The sequence below is a fragment of the Lemur catta genome, chromosome 23, assembly GCF_020740605.2.
Source record: "Lemur catta isolate mLemCat1 chromosome 23, mLemCat1.pri, whole genome shotgun sequence".
Taxonomy (NCBI): domain Eukaryota; kingdom Metazoa; phylum Chordata; class Mammalia; order Primates; family Lemuridae; genus Lemur; species Lemur catta.
Window position 1 is genome coordinate 21,395,398 of NC_059150.1, and position 23,724 is coordinate 21,419,121.

At 35.9% G+C, this 23,724-nt stretch overlaps 1 protein-coding gene across 1 annotated transcript in view; it reads left to right on the plus strand.

Annotated features, from left to right (window-relative positions):
* HMCN1 (hemicentin 1) overlaps positions 1 to 23,724 on the plus strand; it is a 404,331-nt gene that overhangs the window by 372,963 nt on the left and 7,644 nt on the right. The window contains exons 94-105 of the mRNA XM_045536051.1: positions 187 to 336; positions 632 to 769; positions 1,821 to 1,942; positions 2,569 to 2,806; positions 7,546 to 7,608; positions 8,632 to 8,751; positions 9,256 to 9,390; positions 13,164 to 13,277; positions 13,857 to 13,982; positions 16,064 to 16,192; positions 19,322 to 19,672; positions 23,057 to 23,176. Of these exons, the coding sequence (XP_045392007.1) occupies positions 187 to 336; positions 632 to 769; positions 1,821 to 1,942; positions 2,569 to 2,806; positions 7,546 to 7,608; positions 8,632 to 8,751; positions 9,256 to 9,390; positions 13,164 to 13,277; positions 13,857 to 13,982; positions 16,064 to 16,192; positions 19,322 to 19,672; positions 23,057 to 23,176 (1,806 nt within the window). The remainder of the gene's footprint in view (positions 1 to 186; positions 337 to 631; positions 770 to 1,820; positions 1,943 to 2,568; positions 2,807 to 7,545; positions 7,609 to 8,631; positions 8,752 to 9,255; positions 9,391 to 13,163; positions 13,278 to 13,856; positions 13,983 to 16,063; positions 16,193 to 19,321; positions 19,673 to 23,056; positions 23,177 to 23,724) is intronic.

Below are 23,724 nucleotides of genomic sequence, written 5' to 3' on the forward strand. Positions count from 1 at the left end.
GGGTGTGACGTGAAAGTCAAATGTTTTAAAAGCTTATTTATTTCATTTTTAAATTCCGATGTCATATGACCTTTTTGATATTTGAGAGAAGATTTGTAGCATCTCTGAATACTGGCCTTCTTTACTCCCATGTAATGTTGATGGAATTGCTTCCTGATCCAGGAATGTTTTTTCTTTTCCCAATAGGTGGGCCCCAGCGAGCCAGAGGAAGTGTTATTGGAAATATTAATGATGTTGAATTTGGAATTGCTTTTCTTAATGCCACAGTAACAGATAGCCCTAACTCTGATACTAGAGTAATACATGCCAAAATTACTAATGTACCGCGCACTCTTGGTAAGTCTCTTTGCTTATAAAAGTTGTTCATAAGCCTCCTTTTAAAAATTTATATATTATTCTTCATCTTATTACTTCCCCTTAAAGTTTCTAGAGGATGCTATTACAAAATCATCAATATAGTAGTACTTAGCTCTATTCCAATGGTAAGCTCTTAAGTGTACATTAGGTATGGGTATTTTTTTGTGTTCTTCAACATTATAGACTTCATCCTTGTGAAGAACATGCTATGAAAACAATAATAAAAGACTGTAAATATTTTTCTTTGTTACCTTATTTATCCTTTTTTCTTTAGGTTCAGCAATGAAAAAGATAGTTTCTATTTTAAATCCCATTTATTGGACAACAGCAAAGGAAATAGGAGAAGCAGTCAACGGCTTTACCCTCACCAATGCAGTCTTCAAAAGAGAAACCCAAGTAGAATTTGCAACTGGTTCGTGTCAGCTGAACTTCGTATTCTATTATTATTTTTAAAAATATGATTGCCATGAAGATTGGAAGTTAAGAAAAATGTGTTACAGGTTCCCACAGGGAATAATTACAAAGTTTTTGATGCAATCTTATCATAAATGATACAAAAGCAGTTTCATATTTTCCTGTAAACTTGTACTGACATTAGGTCATAAGAGGCCACATGTTCTCAAGCAGTACAGTAATTTTTATAGTCCAAAAGTTTTTTCTCCTCTTTTCTGTATCTTTTCTCTTTAAATCCTTAGAGAGGGTTTTAAAGGCCAAAGAAGGAAAATAAGTCATTGTTATTAATTAAAGACTTTTGCCTTTAATTTGAGATTCAGCTAGGGTAACTTACAGCAATTCTTTATCAAAAAGATGGAAATAAAAGCAAGCAAATCTAAAATCTTTTCACTTATCCATAGTCTCAAGTAGTGTGTGTTAGCTATTCATGCCCTTTCAAGGTCCATGCAGGTATTTATAGAGCTCCATTGCAAGCCTCTTCAGAGTTGGTCAGCCTCAATGGCAGCGACGCTTAAGGAAGAAGTGTGGAGGGAAGGCATATCTTTAAACAGCATTAGTCACCAAGAAGACAAGTTGGGTCTTTTCGTGTCATCCACTTACTGAGATGCCCTTTTGCCATTAATACTTTTCTCCGAAGCATCAGAAAGAGCAAAGCTCTGTGGCCAGGCTTGTGGTTATTGCCAGTCTGCGTGATGAAGCTGTTCCTCCATTCTCAATCCTTTTTTTGTAGAGCTGCCTTGTTATTTCTTGTGAGTTTAAAGCATGGAATTCTTCTCATAATTACATGCTACATTTTTGCCACATAAAAAGAAATTTTAGAAAAAACTTCATTCAATAAGCCTAACTCTTTAATTGGGAGGTTAAGTGCTAATTTAATTCTCTTATCATCTGTGCTCATTCAAGTTTAAACTAAAATAACATAGCTGAACTGGTATGTGAGGTAACTCTGCTCCGTGCTTACACAAACCATATATTTTTTGCTGTCAAAATGAATGCTTTGTGATTCCCAGGAGAAATCTTGCGGATGACTCACATTGCCCGGGGCTTGGATGCTGATGGAGCTTTGTTGCTCGACATTGTTGTGAGTGGCTACGTGCTGCAGCTTCAGTCACCTGCTGAAGTCACCGTAAAGGTAAAATGCCCGAATAATTTCTCTGCACTGTTCATCAGAGCAATGATAAGATTGTGAGTCAAAGATCCATAGAAAGAACACAGAGAACCTGTGTATTTCCCCGTGTTCATCCTGGAGGGTAAATGCCCAAATCTAGGTTATAAATGATTATCTGGTCTTTGTTTAAAAATCTTCAGGAACAAGATTCTCTTAGTGGTTTTATTACCCTGCTTTTCAGGCCCAAAATGACTGCTGTGTTGATTTAAGCCATTTGTTTAATTTTCTTCAGACAAAGAGAATAAGAATTCTTGCATAAAAAGATTTTGTATATCATCCACAAAAGTGTGTCAGAAATTAAAGAATAACAATCACCCTTTCTCATCTTTCTTTATCCTCTACTTAAAACTTTGAGTCTCTTATTAAACTGAAATTTACAGCAGTAAAATTATGAAACTAATAGTTACAATTAAAAGGTTCAAACTTCAAATTATTTATCTAAACATGACTGTACAATTACAATTTTGTTGAGAACTAAGTATTTTTAGCCCCTAAGCCTTTTTTCCCCCGTCTTTCTGCATCTCATAGTACTCTTAAGAAACAAAAAATGGTATGAGCCATGTTGATCTTCAAATCCATATTCTCCTTAGGATTACACAGAGGACTACATTCAAACAGGTCCTGGGCAGCTGTATGCCTACTCAACCCGTCTGTTCACCATTGATGGCATCAGTGTCCCGTACACTTGGAACCACACCATTTTTTATGATCATGCTCGGGGAAGAATGCCTTTCTTGGTAGAAACACTTCATGCGTCCTCTGTAGAATCTGACTATAACCAGTTAGAAGAGACACTGGGTTTTAAAATCCATGCTTCAATTTCCAAAGGTAATTTTATTAAAGGAAAGTCCTTATCTTTATGGCATCCAGTCCTTTCTAAAAGAGTAAAAATAAAAATTGCCTTGATGCCATTCAAAATAAGGATATGAAGGCCTAGACCTTACAAGATAATATAAGGTTTTTCATGTGTGTTGTCTGTGTTTTGTTGCAGGTAAAGCCCTGTGGTAAAGCCAACCAAATTGGAGTTCTAGTACAATTAATTTACTAACATGCATCTTCATACTGCATTGTAGAGTTATTCTTCTAATCCCTATGTACAGAGAGAGTTAAAACTATATAATCTGTCTGAAAGATTTTTCTTTGAGTGATAAAGTCCATTTGTTATTGTTCTGAATCTTGTATTTGCCAAAGAATTTTTTAAATTCCTGAAAGATAATGTAAAGATGTATCTTAGCCTAAAATAGTAAAAAAAAAAAAAGTTTTCATATTTTCAAAGCAGCTTTTAAAAGCCGTGCAGCAGTAATCAGGCTTCCAACTGTCATTTTTTGTTCCTGCAAATTATAATTTTTGAACTGCTTTCCATTTTCCAAGCATCATTCTCCAACCCTTGATCTAAACAGTCCCCCTTTGCTGTGTGAGTTCTTTGATGTGTCTATTCTCTGAGATTTCCTTTTCCGTCAGAAGAGCCACCACAGCAATTAGCATTCTTTATTCTGTGAGGTTTTGATGTTGGGAGATATTTGCATGTATTTATGCTATAGACATTCAATGTTTGCATGACTTTAGCTTTGAACTTTAGGCTTCCTTGAGTACATTTAAAAGGATTCACATTGACCTTGTGAATATGTGTGTTTTGCTATGTGCTGGCTTTCCTATCATAGACCCAAGTATACTTTAAACATCACCATTTTGTTCTAACATGCTTAGCAGATAAACTCAACATTCATTTTTAGTGTTCACTCTTGCTTTCATCGGGTATGCATATGACCATTTTCTTCTTCAACATGTATCAGAAATGCTTCATCGGATTTTAAATCTGAGAGTTTGAGTACACATTTTTTGAGACAATCGCAGATTTCTGAAGTCACATAGTGAGGTCCAGAGTCTCCCATCTCCTCCACCCACATCATCTCTACCACCACCTCATTTTATTATTGTCACGCATGTTCAGGCCACTTGGACAAAAGGAAAGGCTACTGGAATGAAGAGTTATATTTTCTCTTCCCATTTATGCCTGCTTTTCCAATCTAACTTCTGTTTCTACTCTTCTCAGTACTCTAAAAACAGGTAACTCAGCACAAGACATTGGTTATAAATGAATTTGTACCATCTGGGACTAAAAGAATTGAAATGATTTTTGAAAAGTCATGTACCCTTTCCACCCACTCATGTAAATCTTCTAAGCCTGAAACTGCTTGAAGGTCTCTGTGGCATCTCTGGGCGAGCTGTTGAGGGACCTGGGTCCCCAATGGAAGGAAACACGCTGTAAGACCTGTACAGTCCCTTAGCATTCTTGGCCACTATGGCTCTATGAATTACATCGGATATATGTGCCATTTGTTGTTGACATTGTTATGAATTTAAGAATCGTGTACCTGCAGTTTGTTTTCCAGTGACCACTAGAGGGCAAGCTTGCATTCTTAGTGATTTAACCAGCAAATTCTCTTTTATGTTGTTGGGTCTACACTAGAGCTATGTATGGTTACAGTGCAATTAGAATCATCTAGAGAGCTTGATGAAAGTTCAGATTTCTAGACACAAAGAGTGTTGGTTTAGCAAGTCTAAACCAAGGGCCTAAGACTCTGTATTTTTAACACAGACCCTAAATGATTCTAATATATCTGGTCTGGATGCTGGTTTTTGGAAACTAACTAGTGGTCAAGACAACTCACAAATATAAATCAATCTCATTAAAACAAAATTTATTCTTTAAAATCAAATAGATTTTTAAAAAATATAAAGTATATTTATATTTTACAAATTAATCAGAAGATATCAGAAACTATAAAGGAAAAGATAAATTTAACAATGAATAAATTTTTTGAAACTTCTTCATGGGACTATAAAAAGCAAAAGGAGAAGGTAAAATATGCACAAATAAGAAATATTTTCATCACATATTATTGACAACTGTGATTAACCTTGATACATACAGGGTTCTTAAAAATCAGTAAGAAAGAGGCAAATATCCTCAATAGAAAAATACATAAACGAAATTCACAAAAAAATAAGTCATAGTAACAAATAAATCTGAAGAAAATGTTTACTCTCATTAATAAGCAAAGAAATTTAAAATAAAACAGTGAGGTTTCAGTTTCTAACTATCATTGTCAGAGAGTAACAAGTGTGATGACTGGCTAGCATTAAAGAGATAGTGGGAATCGAACACCCTTCTACACTGCTGGCAGGGGTGCAAATTGGTTCAACATTTCTGGAAGGTGGTATGTATCAGTAGCTTTTCAAATGTTTCAGTCTTTTGAGTTATCTTATCCTAGGAGTCTGTTCTAAGAAAATCACAGAAATAGTCAAAGATGAATGGTCAGAAAGTTTTATCCAGTGCTATTTATAATAGGAAAATATTTAATACATGTCCAGGAAGGAGAAAATAAATAGGTAAATTATGGCACAGCTGTCTGATAAACTCTTAAACAACCACTGAAATAATTTTTTTAGAAATATTCTATTTTATTCATTTTAACAAGCATTTGTTGAGTTCCCACAGTGTACTAGACACTGTTCAATGCCCAGAACAACTGACAATATAACTGTAAACAAGTGACAAAGGAGAATGTTTGTGACAATAATGGAAAAGCAGTGTACAGTGTGATCCAAACCTGGGTCACACATGCCTGAGTGATTATAAGGAAATCTTTATACTACTTAGAAGCACAGATTCCTTGGTGCTTTTCTTACCAATTTTTATAGGACTAGGACCAAGGGATCTATATTTTTAATAAGCTTTCCAACTGATTTTTATGATTAGTAAAGTTTGGCAATTATTAGTCTTTGTACCAACTTAATTTTTAAGCCTGTAAAAATGACTGGAAGGAAAAGCATCAAAATCTCAGAAGTAGTTTGTTAAAAGGGACAACATTATAGGGAATTTTACTTTATGCTTTTTAAAGTGTCTACTATTATCATACGTTATAATAACATAAACAAATATTTTGGATTGCCTTCTATCTTGAAAGGAAAATCATAACTAATACAATTCAAAAGAATACACTTTAACTTTAATATTAAAAATAAAGGAAAAGAATTCATAATAAAATATAATACACTTTAATATAAAAATCTTTGGACAGAGAGAAGTAGTCATATGCCTGAACATACATATAGAATCCTACTGTGATTCTCTTTTGAAACATCAAGCAACTCTTAGTAATATCCTAAATAAAACAAAGTAGCATCAGCTATCCATTTATGTGACAGCCGCACTCTTGGAAAGTTCATTGTATGCTTAAATCATGTGAAAACTGTTTAATACATGGTATACAGATTCAAAGCTTAGATAAGCACAGCTATCTTACTTTCATGAAAGTCTTGCAGGGCAAGGGGCAAATCATCTTGCAGGACTATCTCACCCATTGCAATATTGTAAAACCTGCCCCAGGATCTGCCCATCACTAAATTTTAATAGTCCTGTTACCATCATGACAACCAAAGCATCTCCAAAAAAGCTTCCTAAATGCCACCGAAAATCAAAAGCTACTATCAGATAATAACTTATCATGTTTATGAGACATGTTTTGTTCACAGTTGTACCCCCAACATAGTGCCCCAAACAACCTACTGTTCAGATTAAGGAATGTATGAACAAATGGCTAAATGAGATGTAAATTATAATCACCTCCTGAGTTATATTGAGTTCCGTGGCTGAAAGTCAAACAGATCTGCATCTAAATCTTGCTCCAGCGCATATTAGCTCTTTGACCATAGGCAACTTATAGAACCTCAGTCTCAAATTCCTTGTCTGAAAATTGGGTACCAGGAGATTAAGGAGTTGTGAAGTTTAAATGAAATAAAACACACGAGGCTCATAGTACCCTGTGTGACACACAGCAACCATGCAATGATCATTTAGCAATATGCCCTAGACATTTCTGTCCCATCTATTCCCACTCCTTTGCACACACAGGAAGACTAGGAGCACTCAGTAAAGAGCATCCTAACCTGTTCTTGTTATTGTGTTTTTTTCCTGACATCTGTCTTAAATCTGTTTTATCACACCATGCCTATTTCCCTTTGCGTCGACTATGCAGAAAGGGAAAACACTTAGTCACACATGAGGGATTTTGACCCAAATGCTCAACATTGCAAATGGAGGAGATCCACAAAAGGAGGGGGTTTCTTCATAGAATTTCTGTTTTTAACTGGCACAAATTATTTTGTTGCTTGAAAACAGCATTCCTCCTACTAGAATAAAACAGAATGGTAATGGCTGGAAGAACAGGATTTTGCCTGTCGCTATGCCTGGCATACACATTTATCTTGGACCCTTTTTAATTATCACAGAATAATTTTATTTAATTTTCTTTTGATTGATGTAAACAACTTACACAGAAAATCTGTTTCCAGTGGCAGCTTACCAACAATCTCTAGACTAAGAGACCTTAAGTCCTTGGATTGAGAAACAGGAAGTTTTCCATTCTTGCCTATTGCATTTTTGCATCATGTGTCTCATCTTTTTAAACTCTGGCATATCTTCCCAGGGAAGATTGCAATAGAAATAAACTGGTGCTAATATACTAACAAGCCGGTTAACTTTGCTTTCCTCTCTGTGGTAGGAGATCGCAGTAATCAGTGCCCCTCTGGGTTCGCCTTAGACTCAGCTGGACCTTTTTGTGCTGGTAAGTACAGGAATAAATAAAGCATTTCTATTTTTACAAAACCATCAATAATGGATATCATTCAATGGACATCTGTTGCCCTTTTACTAGGAATTTAATCATCGCAACAGTCCTGTAAACATCCCATTTGACAGCTGAGGAAACTGAGATGTAGAGAAGTTCAGTAAACTGTCTAAAATCACTCAGTATCAGGTGGCAGAGCTAGACTTGAATTTAAATTAGATTACAAAGCCCATGCTCTTTCAATTTGACCACAGTCAACAGTGTCAGAGATAGTGACCAAGTACAGAGATGGCGGGAACAGAGAGACAACACTGAACTCCATCTGGTGGCTTCATTGCAATGGGTGTGAGACAGCAGTAGTCCAATACTAAGTCACCTAACCCTAGAGTTGCTCAGAGAGGGCAGGACTGCAGACCTAGGACTAATGATTAGTTCAAGTCCAGTATCATAGAGTCACAGATAAGTAAAAGCTATGTAAGTGGCTTGAGGAACACAAATTTGCATATACAATGCTTTTCTTTCACTGATAGGTGATGTAATGTAGTCTAATTGTTAAAAGGTAGTCTTCAGACTGCCCAGATGGTTTTCAGACTGCTCAGGTTCAAATCCGAGCTCTGCCAGTAATGACCAGTGTAACCTTGGGCAATTTACTTAACCTCGTTTTACTTGAATTTTATCATGCAAAGTGAGAATGGTGATAAAAATACCTAGTCCTGGGAACACTGGGAAGAGTGAGTTAAGGCAGGCAGAAAGCATTGAGATCACTGTAAATGGTAAAGAAATTTTAGCTATCACTGTTGTTTTAGAATATAATTGAAACATCTATTTACCATCAAAGATAACTTGGAGACCCCAAATTAGTTTTTGTTTAGCAATTACATTTTGTGCATTTAAGAGCATTTTCTACTATATTGGATTCAACTCACTGGCCTCTATAAGCAACTATTTTCACTGGCTTTAAATAACTTCTAGAAAGTAGGGGTTTTACCTACTGATCGGGCCCTTTTTCCCTTCTTTCAGATGAGGATGAGTGTGCAGCAGGGAATCCCTGCTCCCACAGCTGCCATAATGCCGTGGGGACCTACTATTGCTCCTGCCCAAAAGGCCTCACCATCGCTGCGGATGGAAGAACCTGTCAAGGTATTCACGCAGCGAAATCTAACAGACACATTTTAAGCAATGGTCAAGGCAATCTTTGACCTAGGAAAAGTGTGGTAGATTAATCCCCTTTTGTCCTACTAGCTATGCACACACCTTTACAACAAACACAAAAGGTCTTCATTGGGTTGAGAAAGAAAGAGGGAACACTGCTCATGTCCTCCCTTCACATGGGACACTCTCAGAGCAGGGATGCCTGGAGCGACTCACTCAAGATCTCAGAAAGGAGAAGTCACTTTTTAAAAGCCACCTAATTTATAAGGGGTCTAACTGATTGGTCAGTCTATGAAGATACCACACCATGCTGCTATGAATTTGTCAGCTATTTAACCCACCTGAAATGACTCAACCAAAAAAATCCAGTCCTTCTAGCTCTTCTCTATTTTTCAAGTGTTGTTCATTGATTTTCTTATCCCCATTTCACAGAAGATTCTTAGGTTGGGTGTTTTCCAGCTGACTGCAGTTGAATGATTCCCTCTGTTACAGATATCGATGAGTGTGCTTTGGGTGGACACACCTGCCATGCTGGTCAGGACTGTGACAATACTATCGGATCCTATCGCTGTGTGGTCCTCTGTGGGATTGGCTTTCGAAGAACCTCTGATGGGCTGAGTTGTCAAGGTATAAAACTGGGGGCCTTTTTTCAATGTTCATGACACTAAGAATTAGACCCCCTTTTGAATCCTTTGAAGTAGACTCTCTCAGGAAATTCCAATGGGGAGGGACTGGATGAAAGAGAGTGAGGAGATATCCAGCAAGTGGGACTCCAGTCTCCCAGGAAAACTTAAACCAGGACTTCACTTTACATGTTTTGTAAGGTCAGCTTCTTGATAAGATCTTATTTAGATAGAATATTCCACAAATATTTTAAGTATTTGTAGCACAGTAGTTTTAAATAACATTTGGCTGTTACCATTTGAGAGAGGAGATTATACAGCACAATCTAATAGAGTCTATTTCATAAAATCCCATTGCGTAAGACTACCAGAATGTTTATTGAAGGAATTTTTTAAAAGACTGTTTTAGAGAAGTTTTAGGTTCACAGCAAAATGGAGCAGAAGGTACAGAGAGTTCCCATATAACTCCTGCCCACATACACACATACACAGCCTCCTGCACTATCAACATCCCCTACCATCGTGGTACCTTTGTTACAACTAATGAACCTACACTGACATCATTATCATGCAGAGTGTGCAGCTTAAATTAGAGTTCCCTCTAGGTGTTGTACATCCTGTGGGTTTGCACTAATTTATAACGACCTGTATCTACCATTATAGTATCTGTCATACAGAATAGTTTCACTACCCTAAAGATCCACAGATTCATCCTTCCCTCCCTCTAACCTGTGGCAACAACTAATTGTTTCACTGTCTCCATAGGTTTGCCTTTTCCAGAACATCATATAGTTGGAATCTTATCGTATGTAGCCTTTGCAAATTGGCTTCTTTCACTTAGGAATGTGCATTTAAGGTTCCTCATGTCTTTTCATGGCTTGAATACACGTTTCTTTTTAACACTGAACAATATTCCATTGTGTGAAGGTACCGCAGTTTATTTATTCATTCACCTAGTGAAAGACGTCTGGGTTGCTTCCAAGTTTGGGCAAATACAAATAAAGCTTCTATCAGGAATTTTCATAGAGGCAAAAAGAGTGGATCCATCACTGAATGTCCATCAATGGTAGAAAGACTAAATGAAGCATCATACATCTATACCATGGACCACTGTGCAGCTATGAGAAAACCCAGATGCAGGAAATTATGTGTAACTTTTGTAGAAAATAGTATGTAACTGGAAAATAATAACCAAAGAAAAAGGGCATGGATATATATATTTAGGTAAAGATATGTATGTGTATGCAGAACAGATATGCTATTATTCATACTAATAAAGTTTAATTAAGATAGTTAACGTTGTTTGTCTTTGGTGGTCAAGGGATAAAAAGGGAAAAGGAAGGCCAAGCAAAAGAGGAAGAGGAAGAAAAAACAAAACCACATTAAGAAAAATATTTTATAAGTATATGATCACATTTGTGCATTTATACAAGTTAACACATTGTGGATTTTGAGAGGTTAAATTAACCTCAAATAGAAAATAGTACAAAATAAGAGACATTGGCAATCTCAAGTTTTGGAATGTAAGATGAGAAAGTAAATAACCTAAATATGGTGATTTTTATTTTGAAGTGTTTGGAATAGAACAATAGAGAAGTGGTAGGAGCTTGAGATCAGTATAGACTGAGGGAGGGATTTTGGTTTTATGCTTTTTGGGGGTTTTTTATTTGCAAAAATTTAGGGTGTACAAGTGTAATTTTGTTACATGGGCATATTGGGTAGTGGTGAAGTCAGGGCTTTTAGTGTATCCATCACCCGTATAACGTCGTACATTGTGTCGTTAAGTAATTTCTCATCATCCACCCCCCGACCTATCTGAGTCTCCATTGTCCATTATTCCATGCTCTATATCCATGTGTACACATTATTACCTCTCCCTTAGAAGTGAGAACATGAGATATTTGTCTTTCTGTAGATAAGTGTTTCATTTGAGATAATGGCCTCCTGTTCCACTCATGTTGCTGCAGAACACATGATTTAATTTTTATGGTTATATAGTATTCCATTGTGTATATATATCACATTTTCTTTATCCAATCACCCATTCATGGACACTTAGGTTGATTCCATATCTTTGCTATTGTGAATAGTGCTGCAATACACATGTGAGTGCAGTTATCTTTTTGATATAATGGTTTCTTTTCCTTTGGTTAGATACCCAGTACTGGGATTGCTGGATTGAATAGTAGTTCTGTTTTTAGTTCTTTGAGAAATCTCCATACTGTCTGTTTTCTACAGAGATTGTACTAATACAAACTCCCACCAACAGGGTGTAAGCATTTTTTTTCTCTATATCGTCACCAACATGTTATTTTTTGACTTTTTAATAATAGCCATTCTGACTGATATAAGATGATATCTCATTGTAGTTTTAATTTGCATTTCTCAGATGATTGGTGATGAGCATTTTTCATATGCTTTTTGGCCATTTGTATGTCTTCTTTGGAAAAATGTCTATTTATGTACTTTGCCCACTTTTTAATGGAATTATTTGTTTTGTTGTGTTGAGTTGTTTGAGTTTCTTGTAAATTCCAGATATTAGTCCCTTGTCAGTTTGCAAATGTTTTCTCCCATTCTGCAGGTTGTTTCTTCATTCTGCTAACTTTTTCTTTTGCTGTGAGGAGGCTTTGTAGTTTCATTAAGTCCCGTTTGTCTATTTTTGGTTTTGTTGCCTGTGCTTTTGAGGGCTTAATCATGAATTCTTTGCCTAGATCAATGTCCAAAAAAGTTTTCCCTAAGTTTTCTTCTAGTATCTTTATAGTTTCAGGTCTTACATTTAAGTCTTTAATCCATCTTGAGTTGATTTTTGTACATGGTGGGAGACATGGGTCCAGTTTCATTCTTCTGCATATAGCAATCCAATTTTCCCAGCACCATTTAACTGAAAAGATTATCCTGTCCCCAGTGTATGTCCTTGTCGACTTTGTTAAAGATCAGTTGGCTGTAGATCTGTGGCTTTATTTCTGGGTTCACTACTCAGTTTATGGGAAAGATGACAGTAATGAGAAAGGACTTTAAAAATGCACTAGAAGAGGGAATGATTGATGGACCACAATCATCTTGGTGAGGAAGGTGAAGGGTGGGCTGCAGAGCTCAAAGCACAAATAGAGGGACTTTTCTTAAATGGAAGAAGAGGTCTCTCTTCCTCTGGGAATGGAGTGAAGGAGGGGGAAAAATGTACAAAACACAGGCAAGTGCACAAGAGTTTGGGGGATTCACACAAGTACTCTTTCTATTAAACTATGACTCAGGTAATGTTTGGAAAATTTAATTTGACAAACGCTATAGATGAGAAAAAATTCTGACATTGCTACAGTCAATCAGGGGAAAGGGTGATAAAGACTTTCATTGGGCTAATAGCAGCAAGAATGGGGAAGAAAATTGCAAAAGACAAAAAGAAAACTGCAAAACACAGTGCTTTTCTTTTTTTCTGTCTTCGGCGTCACCGTCTGTCAGCAACATTCCAGGGCTAAAACTTCCTAGAACCAGGAGTGGGAGCCATATGGTAAAATACTTAAAGTAGAGGAGTGTTTCATGGACGTAGTTCTTAATCCTTAACAACTGTCTACTTTTAAGTAGTAATGAAGAGAGATACCCTCTCCAGCCATCGATTCTATCAATTATTTAGCAGATCATATAAGAGCAAATGTATTGGATTTGTTTTAGAAAAGATCTTACACATGGTGATGATCAAGATCATTAAAATGTTAAACATTTGGGATAAATTAACTCAGGTTTCCTAACAGCATATAATGAAAGTTTTGTTTTATTTAACAGATATTAATGAATGTCAAGAATCCAGCCCCTGTCACCAGCACTGTTTCAATGCCATAGGAAGTTTCCACTGTGGCTGTGAACCTGGGTATCAGCTCAAAGGCAGAAAATGCATGGGTAAGAAAAGGGCTTTGAACTAAAAAAAATGATGTCTCTGTAACTTCTTAATGCTGTCTGATCTAAATGCATATGCTGTTCATATATATGACATCGGTCATGCATCATGTATATAATCTATGCAAAACCAAAGTGGAGACAAATGCTATATTTTATGGGCTTCATTTTCTAATTGTATAACCATTCTTTTTAACATTTCCTCCATTTACTGAATTTTTCTTGCAAAAGTATAAAATACATATGTTCATACATATATGTATATGTACATTATATATGTATACATATGAAGTTTTTCTATATATATGTTTTTTGTCATTTTTATATTTCTAGGCGAGAAAGTGGTTGGTATGGCTACCAGCTCTGTGAAGCAATATTTTGCTTTTGTTTTCTATTTTTATCTTTCTGTTTTAAAGTATGTTATACACTTTGTCGGATTTAAGTACATTAATCTTACACAATGGTTATTCAGTGAACATCTATATTAGTTTATAATATCCTTAAAATCCAAAAGTATGGTTTCTCTGGGAAAGTGGAATAAATCATTTTCTCAATATGCGTCACCTTTGTTCTCTTACCAAGATGTGAACGAGTGTAGACAGAATGTATGCCGACCGGATCAGCACTGCAAGAACACCCGTGGTGGCTATAAGTGCATTGATCTTTGTCCAAATGGAATGACCAAGGCAGAAAATGGAACCTGCATCGGTGAGTGTCTGGCTATTCCAGTGCCTGAGGTCTGTTTACAATCAACAAGTCAAGTAAGGTCTCTTACTTTTTTAAACTAATGATTTTAATATTAATGATTAGAGTAAATTTAAGCTAACAAGGAACTCTTTCTTTCTCTGTAGGTACTCCCAACTTCTAGTATGGTTGAGCTCTGGAGTCCTAGGGTCATGGCTATATGAGGAAATGGAAGCTCACTATGGACCCTTAAGACCATTTTGAGTTCCCATAAATTATACATTTGGTTTACATAGTTTAATATCCACATGAATTAGTATTTTCTCACATCATTTCTAATATGAAATTTAGCATATATGCTTAGAATTTCATAGGGGCTAAGAAAAATTATGTTTGTAGAGATTTATTAAAAGTTCAAAATATAATTATTTTAAAACTAAATATTCCTTAAATGTCAAATCAATGACCAGACAATGAAGCAAACTATATTTCACCCAAAGTTTATTCTTTGTGTGTTTATTCTGTACCAGTCTATTGAGTTAGTAGATGTCAAATCAATGACCAGAAAATAAAGTAAATTATATTTTTCCCTAAGTATGTTCTTTGTATGCCTATTCTATAGACCAGCCTACCCAAGTTAACAGAGCCAGAAACTGCAGGATTTACAAAAATAAAACAGATACCATTCCTGCTCTCATGTACTTACAATCTACTGGGTTAAAATACACAAGAGGAGGGCATGATTTATGGGTTAAATTAGCCTTCTCTACTCCCTCCACCAAAGGGGAAAAAAAAAAAGCATGCTACAGTACAAGGCAGAATGAAACACCATAAAAGAGGTACAGATAGAATCATACAACAGTACCCAAGAGAGTGACCATCAAGGGGTTTATGGAAGTGATCGCATTTAAATATAGGCTTAAATGGAATGTTAATAGGTGGAGGTGAGAGAAAAAGGAAAGCAAGAAAGCCCTGGTCAAGGGAGAAAGTACTAGACTTAAGCATAAAGAGTTAAAATTCATCTTTCCTGCTTGACAGCTATCTAACTTTGGAGAAGTCTGATCACATAGAAATTTAAGTTTAAGTTTCTCATTGTAAAAATAGCACAGTTTTCTAAAACAATGTACTTTAAAATATTTATAAATAAAGTTACAATATGTCTTAGATTTGTCTCAGAACAGTATGATACCAGTGATGGGTATAGGTACAGGCAAAGGAATATTGACCACTTGTTGGTCTTATTGAGATTTATAAAGGTTGAGTATACTTAAAAAAAAAGTATCGTGGTGGTTTGGACTATCAGATTTCAAAGACTCTTTTCAACACTAACACCATGGAGATAGGTAAATAATTTTCTTAACTCTTAAGAGTAGCAACCAACTCATGGCATCATGTACAGTTATATGCAACTGTAAATATTTTTAGGAATATTGACTCGTTATGTATGAGATTAATCAGCCATGAGATGAGCTGAAAAATCAGAAGACTGTTTAAGAAACTACAGCAAAAATATAGCTAAGAGGGGCTGGAAATGTGGAAATATAAGGTTTGACTGAGGGAAATAGAATTACCCAATCTTGGCAACTGAGGGGATGAGTTGCAGACGACTCCGGCATCAGCAGCCTGGCTGACTGGGAGCGCAGGAGTGCTGCTGTGCTAAATTAGGGAGTAAACGTAAGATGCTGGGGACCTGCTGGGCCCGAAGTTCTGGTAAGATGGAGATGGAGACGTCCGGCTAGCAGCTGGACTGGGGACTGTGGATCAGAAGTGATGCGGTGCTCTTGCTCTCAGTCTGCCTAAACGCTAATCACTAGTATAGACCAATGGCAAAAGCAGGACGGAGTATAGACAAGGAGGGGGAAAAAAAAAGAATAAAACTCTTTCCGTAGTAGGGAGCAGGAAGAAGGAAAGGAGCCAGTTGGTAAGTGGCAGAGCTGGGACTTGAACCCACGCTGTCTGACTCCAAGTCATAAGTTGATCTGATCTCAACCACATGGTGCGAATTGCAACCTTTGGCAATTCTACAGAATGTTAATTTGAAATATAATGACTTCGGGTTGTGAAAGAGGAAATGTTATTACTTTTGATTGCCTCCGTGTCTGTAGATATTGATGAATGTAAAGACGGGACCCATCAGTGCAGATATAACCAGATATGTGAAAATACGAGAGGCAGCTATCGCTGTGTATGCCCAAGAGGCTATCGGTTTCAAGGAGTTGGAAGACCCTGTATGGGTAAGTTAACAGCAACTCTCACTGAGTAATAAATTAGTAATGTAGTTAGCTAGCCTTACCAACTTGCTTAGGACTTCCCTCTGTCCTCAGTCTCTTGCTACAGTTAGAAGGTATATACGTTGGTTTAAGTAATGCATACTATAATTTAGATACTTTTTATTGTTTATTCTTATTATTTGGAGAGGTGTCATCTTGAATTCAGTTTACACTGACATTTCATATGGCAATAATCACTTACTGAATGCTTGCTATACACCATTCATATCAAAGTGAGGTTCTGATATAATTGCCATGACAACTTAATTATCAAGATGATCTCATTGATTATTTCTCTATGCACAGGATGTAAACGTTTGCACAGATACATTTTATTGAGTATGAAGTATATCTGTATGTGGTATGAAAGTTTGGGTATGAGGGATTAAAATACTAATGCCCAATTTAAACAAATTGATAATTATTACTTTATCTAACATATATTTAGTGCTTACCATGTGCCATTTCCTGTGCTAAAAATATTTCATTCATCTCTCCCAACTGCCTGTTTGTTTCCATCGTAGTTACAATTGAATACAAAGTAAGGCAGATCATAGAAAATACCTGTAAGAAGGTAACCATATACTTTTTTAAAAATTAATGCATTTTAATAAAGAAACTGATGTATCAAACTGTATTTGCCTTAGAATATTTAAGTGCAGTAAAAGATTGTGTGGGATTTTAAATTCTAGCTACTGGGTTTCATGCTATGCTTATAAAATTGGTTGCCTTGGTTGTCTACTAAACAATTATTTATAACAAATTCTCCTAAGAAGACTTAGTGCTGTCTTTATGGAGTCCTTAGCATAGTAGTTTTCACACAGCAAATGTTCAAACATTATGAGAAACTCTTTTAAAAGAAATGCCTTTTAATAGCAGGAATACATGGCATGTCATTTTAGTCTTGTATTTAGATATTATAATTTATATATAATTTAACATCTTCAACAGTCATAACAGTGACTTTTCAGAATGAAATATGTTTATTTGTTTACTAATTTGACCAACTGAATGTCAGACATTAGGTCGGGGAGTAAAACAAGGAAAAAGGTAGGATCATTGCTTCAAAAAGATTAAAAACATTAATTTTAATTTTTGCCTACAAAAGTAGTTTTTAAAGCAAAATTTACTACTTTTATCCCACCTTTTTATGTTGCTTTTTAAAATGCCACTGTGGTAATAGATTAAAGAATTTGGTTTTCATCCCTGGTTTTCATTCACTTTTCCAATTTACAGGAAGCATTACGAGTATAGACTTCATGTGTTAACTTAGAAATAGAAAGAAAAATAAGTTTTTAAAATTATATGGATTTGTCGAGTTTATATCTTTGTAAGAAATGATTCTGTGTCTTTGTTGCCTTCTTTTTAATCTTTTGGGAAAAAATGTGCTTGGCTTGATTATTAATTCAAAATTATAAATTCAGAAATGACAAAAGAAAATTTAAAAATCCATAGTTATGGCAATATTCATACATCTGAAACTTGTATGGAAGATTAGAAATGCTAGTGATCAATATTACAACTAAATGCAAACTGAAGATGCAATTTCATTTTTCTCTCCACCAACAGAATTAAGATCTACCTTACCTTTTGAACTCTGGTTTCTATGTCTACAAGACCACAATTTCCCATTTGACCCTATTTATTTCTACTGTTAGTGGCTTGATTTTGGCACTTGTATCAAGTTCATTCCTGCATTCATTTACAGATGTTTATTGAGCACCTAATTTGTGCAGGACAATGTTCTAGACCGAGGGATTACAATGCTAAACAAGGCAGACCAGAGTTTACCTTCCATGGGCAGAAACAAGAATCACAAAACAAATATATAATACAATTTCAGATAGTGATAAGCACTCAGAAAAATCAAACGGGGGAAGGAGAAAGAATGACCCAGCTTAGGGTTGTAGCGCTATGATCCAGCCAGTCTCTGAGAGAGTGAGCACACCTGAAGGTCTGAGCAAGTGTATTCCAGGCTGAGGGCAAAGTCCTTCCAAGAGGAATGCACTCACCATAATCAGGAAACAACCAAAGGGCCAGCACTGTTGAAGCAAAGTTAGGCCAAGGGCAAAGAACCATGAAAAAGAATTTATATTTTCTTTCCAATTCTTGAAGGAATGACACAGAAGGTCTTGAGCAAAAAGCAATAGAATACAATTATAATATTGATAACATTTGAAAAAGATCACTCTGGCTGCTGTGTGGAGAATAAAGCATAGGAGGGCAAAGATGGATGCAGAAACACCAAGTCACTGACATAAAAATTTTGAAAAGCGTAAAGGTAGTTACATACATAGAAAAATTACATCTAGACATATTAGTTTCTGGTATTGTCAATTGATTAGGAAAATCAGAAATCCATCTGAAGGATCTATTTTGTCAAAAGAGAGAAGGAGCAAGTTAAGGAAATAAATTTTGAAAATGTACACATATGATTGTATTAAGAGATACTATTGAGACTTTTTTATAATTGTAGTTTCATGGAAATTGTATTAGTCTGTGATTCCACACCCTTTTGCATCTTTTTTGCCAGAGGAAGATATACAAAAGCTATACAAACTAGAATAGCTCTATCTAGTTGAACTGAGAAATCTGAATGTAGTGTTTATACGATTTAAAATGTCAATGTTACACTTCTAATTTCATGTAAAAATGTATAACAAATTAGCCCAAACTAATACAACATCAAGTTTTTCTTTTGTAGTCAAGGGGACAAGGCTGAAAACAGAGTCCCTTAGATCTTGAGGCCATCACAGCTGAAAGTAAAAGGAGGATGGATTCCCAGAACTAGTGTCTGGTTTTCTGAGCCACCTGCTCCAACGTGAACATTCAAATAAAACTTGTACATGGGCAGCAATGTTGAGGGAGAGTTATGGAATCTTTCTGCATATTCCTAACTGAATGATTAAAGCTTTCGCAAACGTTTATAACAGTTGGGGAGAAATTACTGTGTTCCTGGCTTTTGGAGGGTAACGTAATGTCTTCAGTTTGTTTCACAGACTGATTCTTTATTCCTGTGTTTTGTGTATGTCTGTGTGTATGTGTTTGTGTTTTTTTTTTTCTCTCTTTTTATGTATCATGGCACACGAGCAGACATTAATGAATGTGAACAAGTGCCTAAACCTTGTGCACATCAGTGCTCCAACACCCCCGGCAGCTTCAAGTGTAACTGTCCACCAGGACAACATTTATTAGGGGACGGGAAATCTTGCGCTGGATTGGAGAGGCTGCCAAATTATGGCACTCAGTACAGTAGCTATAACCTTGCACGGTTCTCCCCTGTGAGAAACAACTATCAACCTCAACAGCATTACAGACAGTACTCACATCTCTACAGCTCCTACTCAGAGTATAGAAACAGCAGAACATCTCTCTCCAGGACTAGAAGGACTATTAGGAAAACTTGCCCTGAAGGCTCTGAGGCGAGCCATGACACATGTGTAGGTAAATGTCAGCCATGTTGCATTTCCTTTCTGTGGGCTCACTCACGCATCAGCGTCTAAGCATGTGCACAGCCCTGTGATGGTTTGGGTGTCGTGAACTACGTCTGATCTCCAGTCTGGAATGACTCAAAGTTTCAAGACATTTATTCTGGCACCTAAAACTATTACAGACTTGACTCAAACAAGTGATGTATTTACATGTGTGCATTCTAATAATTTATTGTGTTATACTGACAGTTTCTCTATTTGCTCACCCCTGAAAGTGTTACTAAATTTAATGCTATATAGAAATAAATTTCAGTGGCATCCAGAATATGGTTTTTTTTTTAAAGCAGATATACATACTGCCACGTAATATAATGCCATCCGATTATGGCTGTGTCTAATTGAAGCAAAAGCACTGGTTTAAAAATGAACATTTTAGCTACACAGTCAATTGCTTGTTCTATATGACAGCCAACATCCCATTGACTGCTCTCGCACATTCCCCATGGCACTTCTCAGCTTGATTATTTTGTATTTTTTTATGTCACTGAAAATATAATGTGAGCCAGGACAAGCTTAAGTTGCTTCAGTCACTCTAAAATATGTGCTTTCAATATCTTTATTTAAACCTGCAAGTCTGTAATTTTGTTTGCAAAAGTGAAGTGTAATTTCTAATTTAAGCATTGAGACCTTGTTTTAATGTTAAGTTGCAAACATTACCATCTGTCATTCATTTAACTCAATTTCTGTGAGTATCCACAGTATGCCTGGCATTGAGCTAGGAACCAAGGGGAATTAGCAGACAGGAAGTAGCCTCACTATTTGTTAGATGGAAAAAAGAAAGCAAGGATGGAAGAGAGAAAGGAAATAAAGAGAGAGCGAAGAAAGGAATTCTGTTTAAATTCAAAGCCCACTCTGCAAACTTCATTTTCTTACATTTCTAAGTGTTCATTCTCTCCTAAATATGCTTTCTGTTAAACATTTCTTTTGAAAATTGTAAACATGTTTTTTCTCCTTCAAACTTCAATTTTTGTCATTTTTTTTCCTACCCTTCTCCAAGCCCTGTTCCTGTATCATTGTCTTCTCAGACATGCTCCTGCTCAGCCGTAGGTGGATCCACCTTCCCATGTCACCTCTACTCGCTTGGACCCTCCATGCCTCTGGATACTCAACCTTTACCCTTTGTTTTTTATGTTCTGCTACTCATCAAACATTAATGGACTCGTTAACAACTCTCTCCGTTTGTCCCGTGTGGTCAAATACTGCCTAATCACTAAATTTGTGGGCTCTCCTCTTCTTGCTAGTATATTAAAAACCACTCTCAACCTGCTACAAACCATTCTGAGTGCTGGTAATTTTTTACGCCCACAATTTTGACCTGACTCTTCACTAAAATTTTTCACTATTCTTTTATTGACAGAATTAATCCCTGACATTTTGTCTTTCAACGTTTCCTCCAAATAGTCATTCCCACTAGAGAGTTTTCATAGCCTATTACCATCCCACTCTCAGCCTTCATTTCAGCCAAGCTTTTTTCTTCTGTTTTACCTTTACCTTCCTGCCCAAAATCTTTGTTTATGATATGACAGATGAATTCAACCACAGCATCCACACTATATACCACTAGTTAGTTTCTTCTAAATTATGTGAATGTCCAAGTTATTGTAAGAAAACTTCCCAATTAATAACCCAGTCCTCTATTTCTTCATCACTATCTATGGCTTCAGTTACATCATTAGAGTCTTATAAATGTTTTCTGTCTTTCTATTTATATTAAACTAATGTTATATTATCAGAATTGTCTTCCGTAGGCCGTCGTCATTCACTGCTTGAGGCAGTGACTGTTTCAGTCTTAGAGAATCTAAAGCAAACTTTTATTAGTCAATTTCTGGATATTTAAGTTTATTTGTGGCAATTAATAGGCTTAAACATTTCTTAAAGTATGGTGAGTATTTTACATTAATAGTATTGGGACTAATAAAGAAATTTACACTAAAATTGCAGACAGCTTTGGGATTATGTAACAAGAGCAACTTGCAAAAAAAAAACACCAAATGCCTTCAATTAACTGTGAGGAATAGGCATAGTACAAAAGATTCAAATTAACACTTGGAATCTTGTTAGAGTTAAGCGAAAACTTAGCTTTTGAAGGATCCCAAAGCGTAACAGAACATTGCATTGCTTCTGAACACAGAAATCGCACTTTGGGCAACTTTAAAATTTATACTTTGGAAAGTTCTATGTTACCTACTTGGAGTTCAACATCATTTAAATTTCTGTTGTTATTAAGGTTAAAGCAGAATTTTAAAGGAAAAAAGTAAAAATAACTCACACAAGTCATGGAACAAACACTTTGGTTAAAGTAATGCAAAAACATTAACAAACGTTTGATGAGTGTTTATCATTAACAGATTTTTGAGTCATTACAATTAGATTTTCAGCATGTGCAAAATATGCAAAATGAATAGATCCTTTTGCTCTGAGTCATCTCCCAGATTTCACTCTGTCTTCTCTTTAGTTCTACCCTGCAGCACTCTCGTTCCCATTTCATGACGCATTTTCTTTAGTCTTCTGCTTCTGAGTGTATACTCAGGGAGTATGAGCAAATTTTAATATTAGTCACAGTAAAACACAATTGGGACAGAAATCTTAGGCTTCCCAAGTCACATCCCTTATCCTTACAGCAAATATCAATTAATTTTGAATTATCATTTATTCTCACTCTCTTTTATATTACTGTTTTCTTGGCTTTATTTAATAATAGCAGATAGTCCTTTATAGTTTCTAAAATAGTTTCCCATATATTACTGTCTATGAAACTTCCAACAAGCCTGTGAAGTCGGGCAGATGGTCTCAATGTTTCCTTTTTGGCAGGAGAATTGAACTGAGATCTTGAGAAGTTAAATGGCCTGCCAAAGGTAGCACAACAACTATATATATACATATATATGTGTGTGTGTGTGTATATATATATGTACTTGCAATTAGTACTTTACAATTGTATGAAAAGTGTGATGAATAGTTCTGTCACAAAAACAAAACCATTTTCATTTGATGCTGTCTGTGCATGGGAAAGCTTTGCATGGGTGTTGGAGGGGATGCAGGGAGAGAGAAAGAGAATAGGTAAAATTTAAATAAAATAAAAACTAATGCTTCTTTTTTAATTAATCTTAATATAAACTTTTATCTTTTAGGTAAATTCTAACATTCTGTCCAGAGTTTCATACTTTGGTATTTGAGGATCTTGTACAAATCTGTTTCCTTTGTCATTTCAGTCTAACTTACTTAACTATATGAAAATTGACCAGTGTGGGTCTTCAGATTCAATCTGTTGCTAGTTGGCTGTCACAGTTGCTGCCTTTGTCTTACGTGGTGATACCCTCCACTCTCTTTCTAACAGATATTGATGAGTGTGAAAATGCGGACGCCTGCCAGCATGAGTGTAAGAATACCTTTGGAAGCTATCAGTGCATCTGCCCACCTGGCTACCAGCTCGCACTCAATGGAAAGACATGCCAAGGTGAGAAAGCTTTGGGATGTTTATTACTGCAGCTTCAATGAAAACCAACATAGGAGAGTGTGAAAAGTTTTTTTTGAATAATCATTCTTCTATTTGCTTCCCCTTTTTTCCCATTCCCATAGGACAGACTTATGTTCAATCTTTCTGCAAGTAGGAAAAGCAATGAGAGAGCAATTAAGCAAAAGAAAATAGTTGGGAAACATTTTTGGTATGATCTTAAGAGAAGGAGCAAGAATGTCTGAATCAGTTCATATTACATATTTTTTGAACTTCATGGGAATAGATCTCTTCAAATATTTTTTCACAATTCAGCTAAGACAGAAGAGGAAATGGGAAGAGTACTCCGTAAATTTGCTTTAGTGTTAAGCATTATCTTATATTTTATCTCATTAGATTTATTTTTAGAGTGATCAGTCAGTAATAAATTAAATTATTCATTCATTCATTCATTCATTCATTGAGTCTACATATGGTGTAGAACGTTACGTGCTAGCATTGCAGGATGCAGACGGTTTAAACAGATAAATAAGAATCAGTCCTTCCCTTTA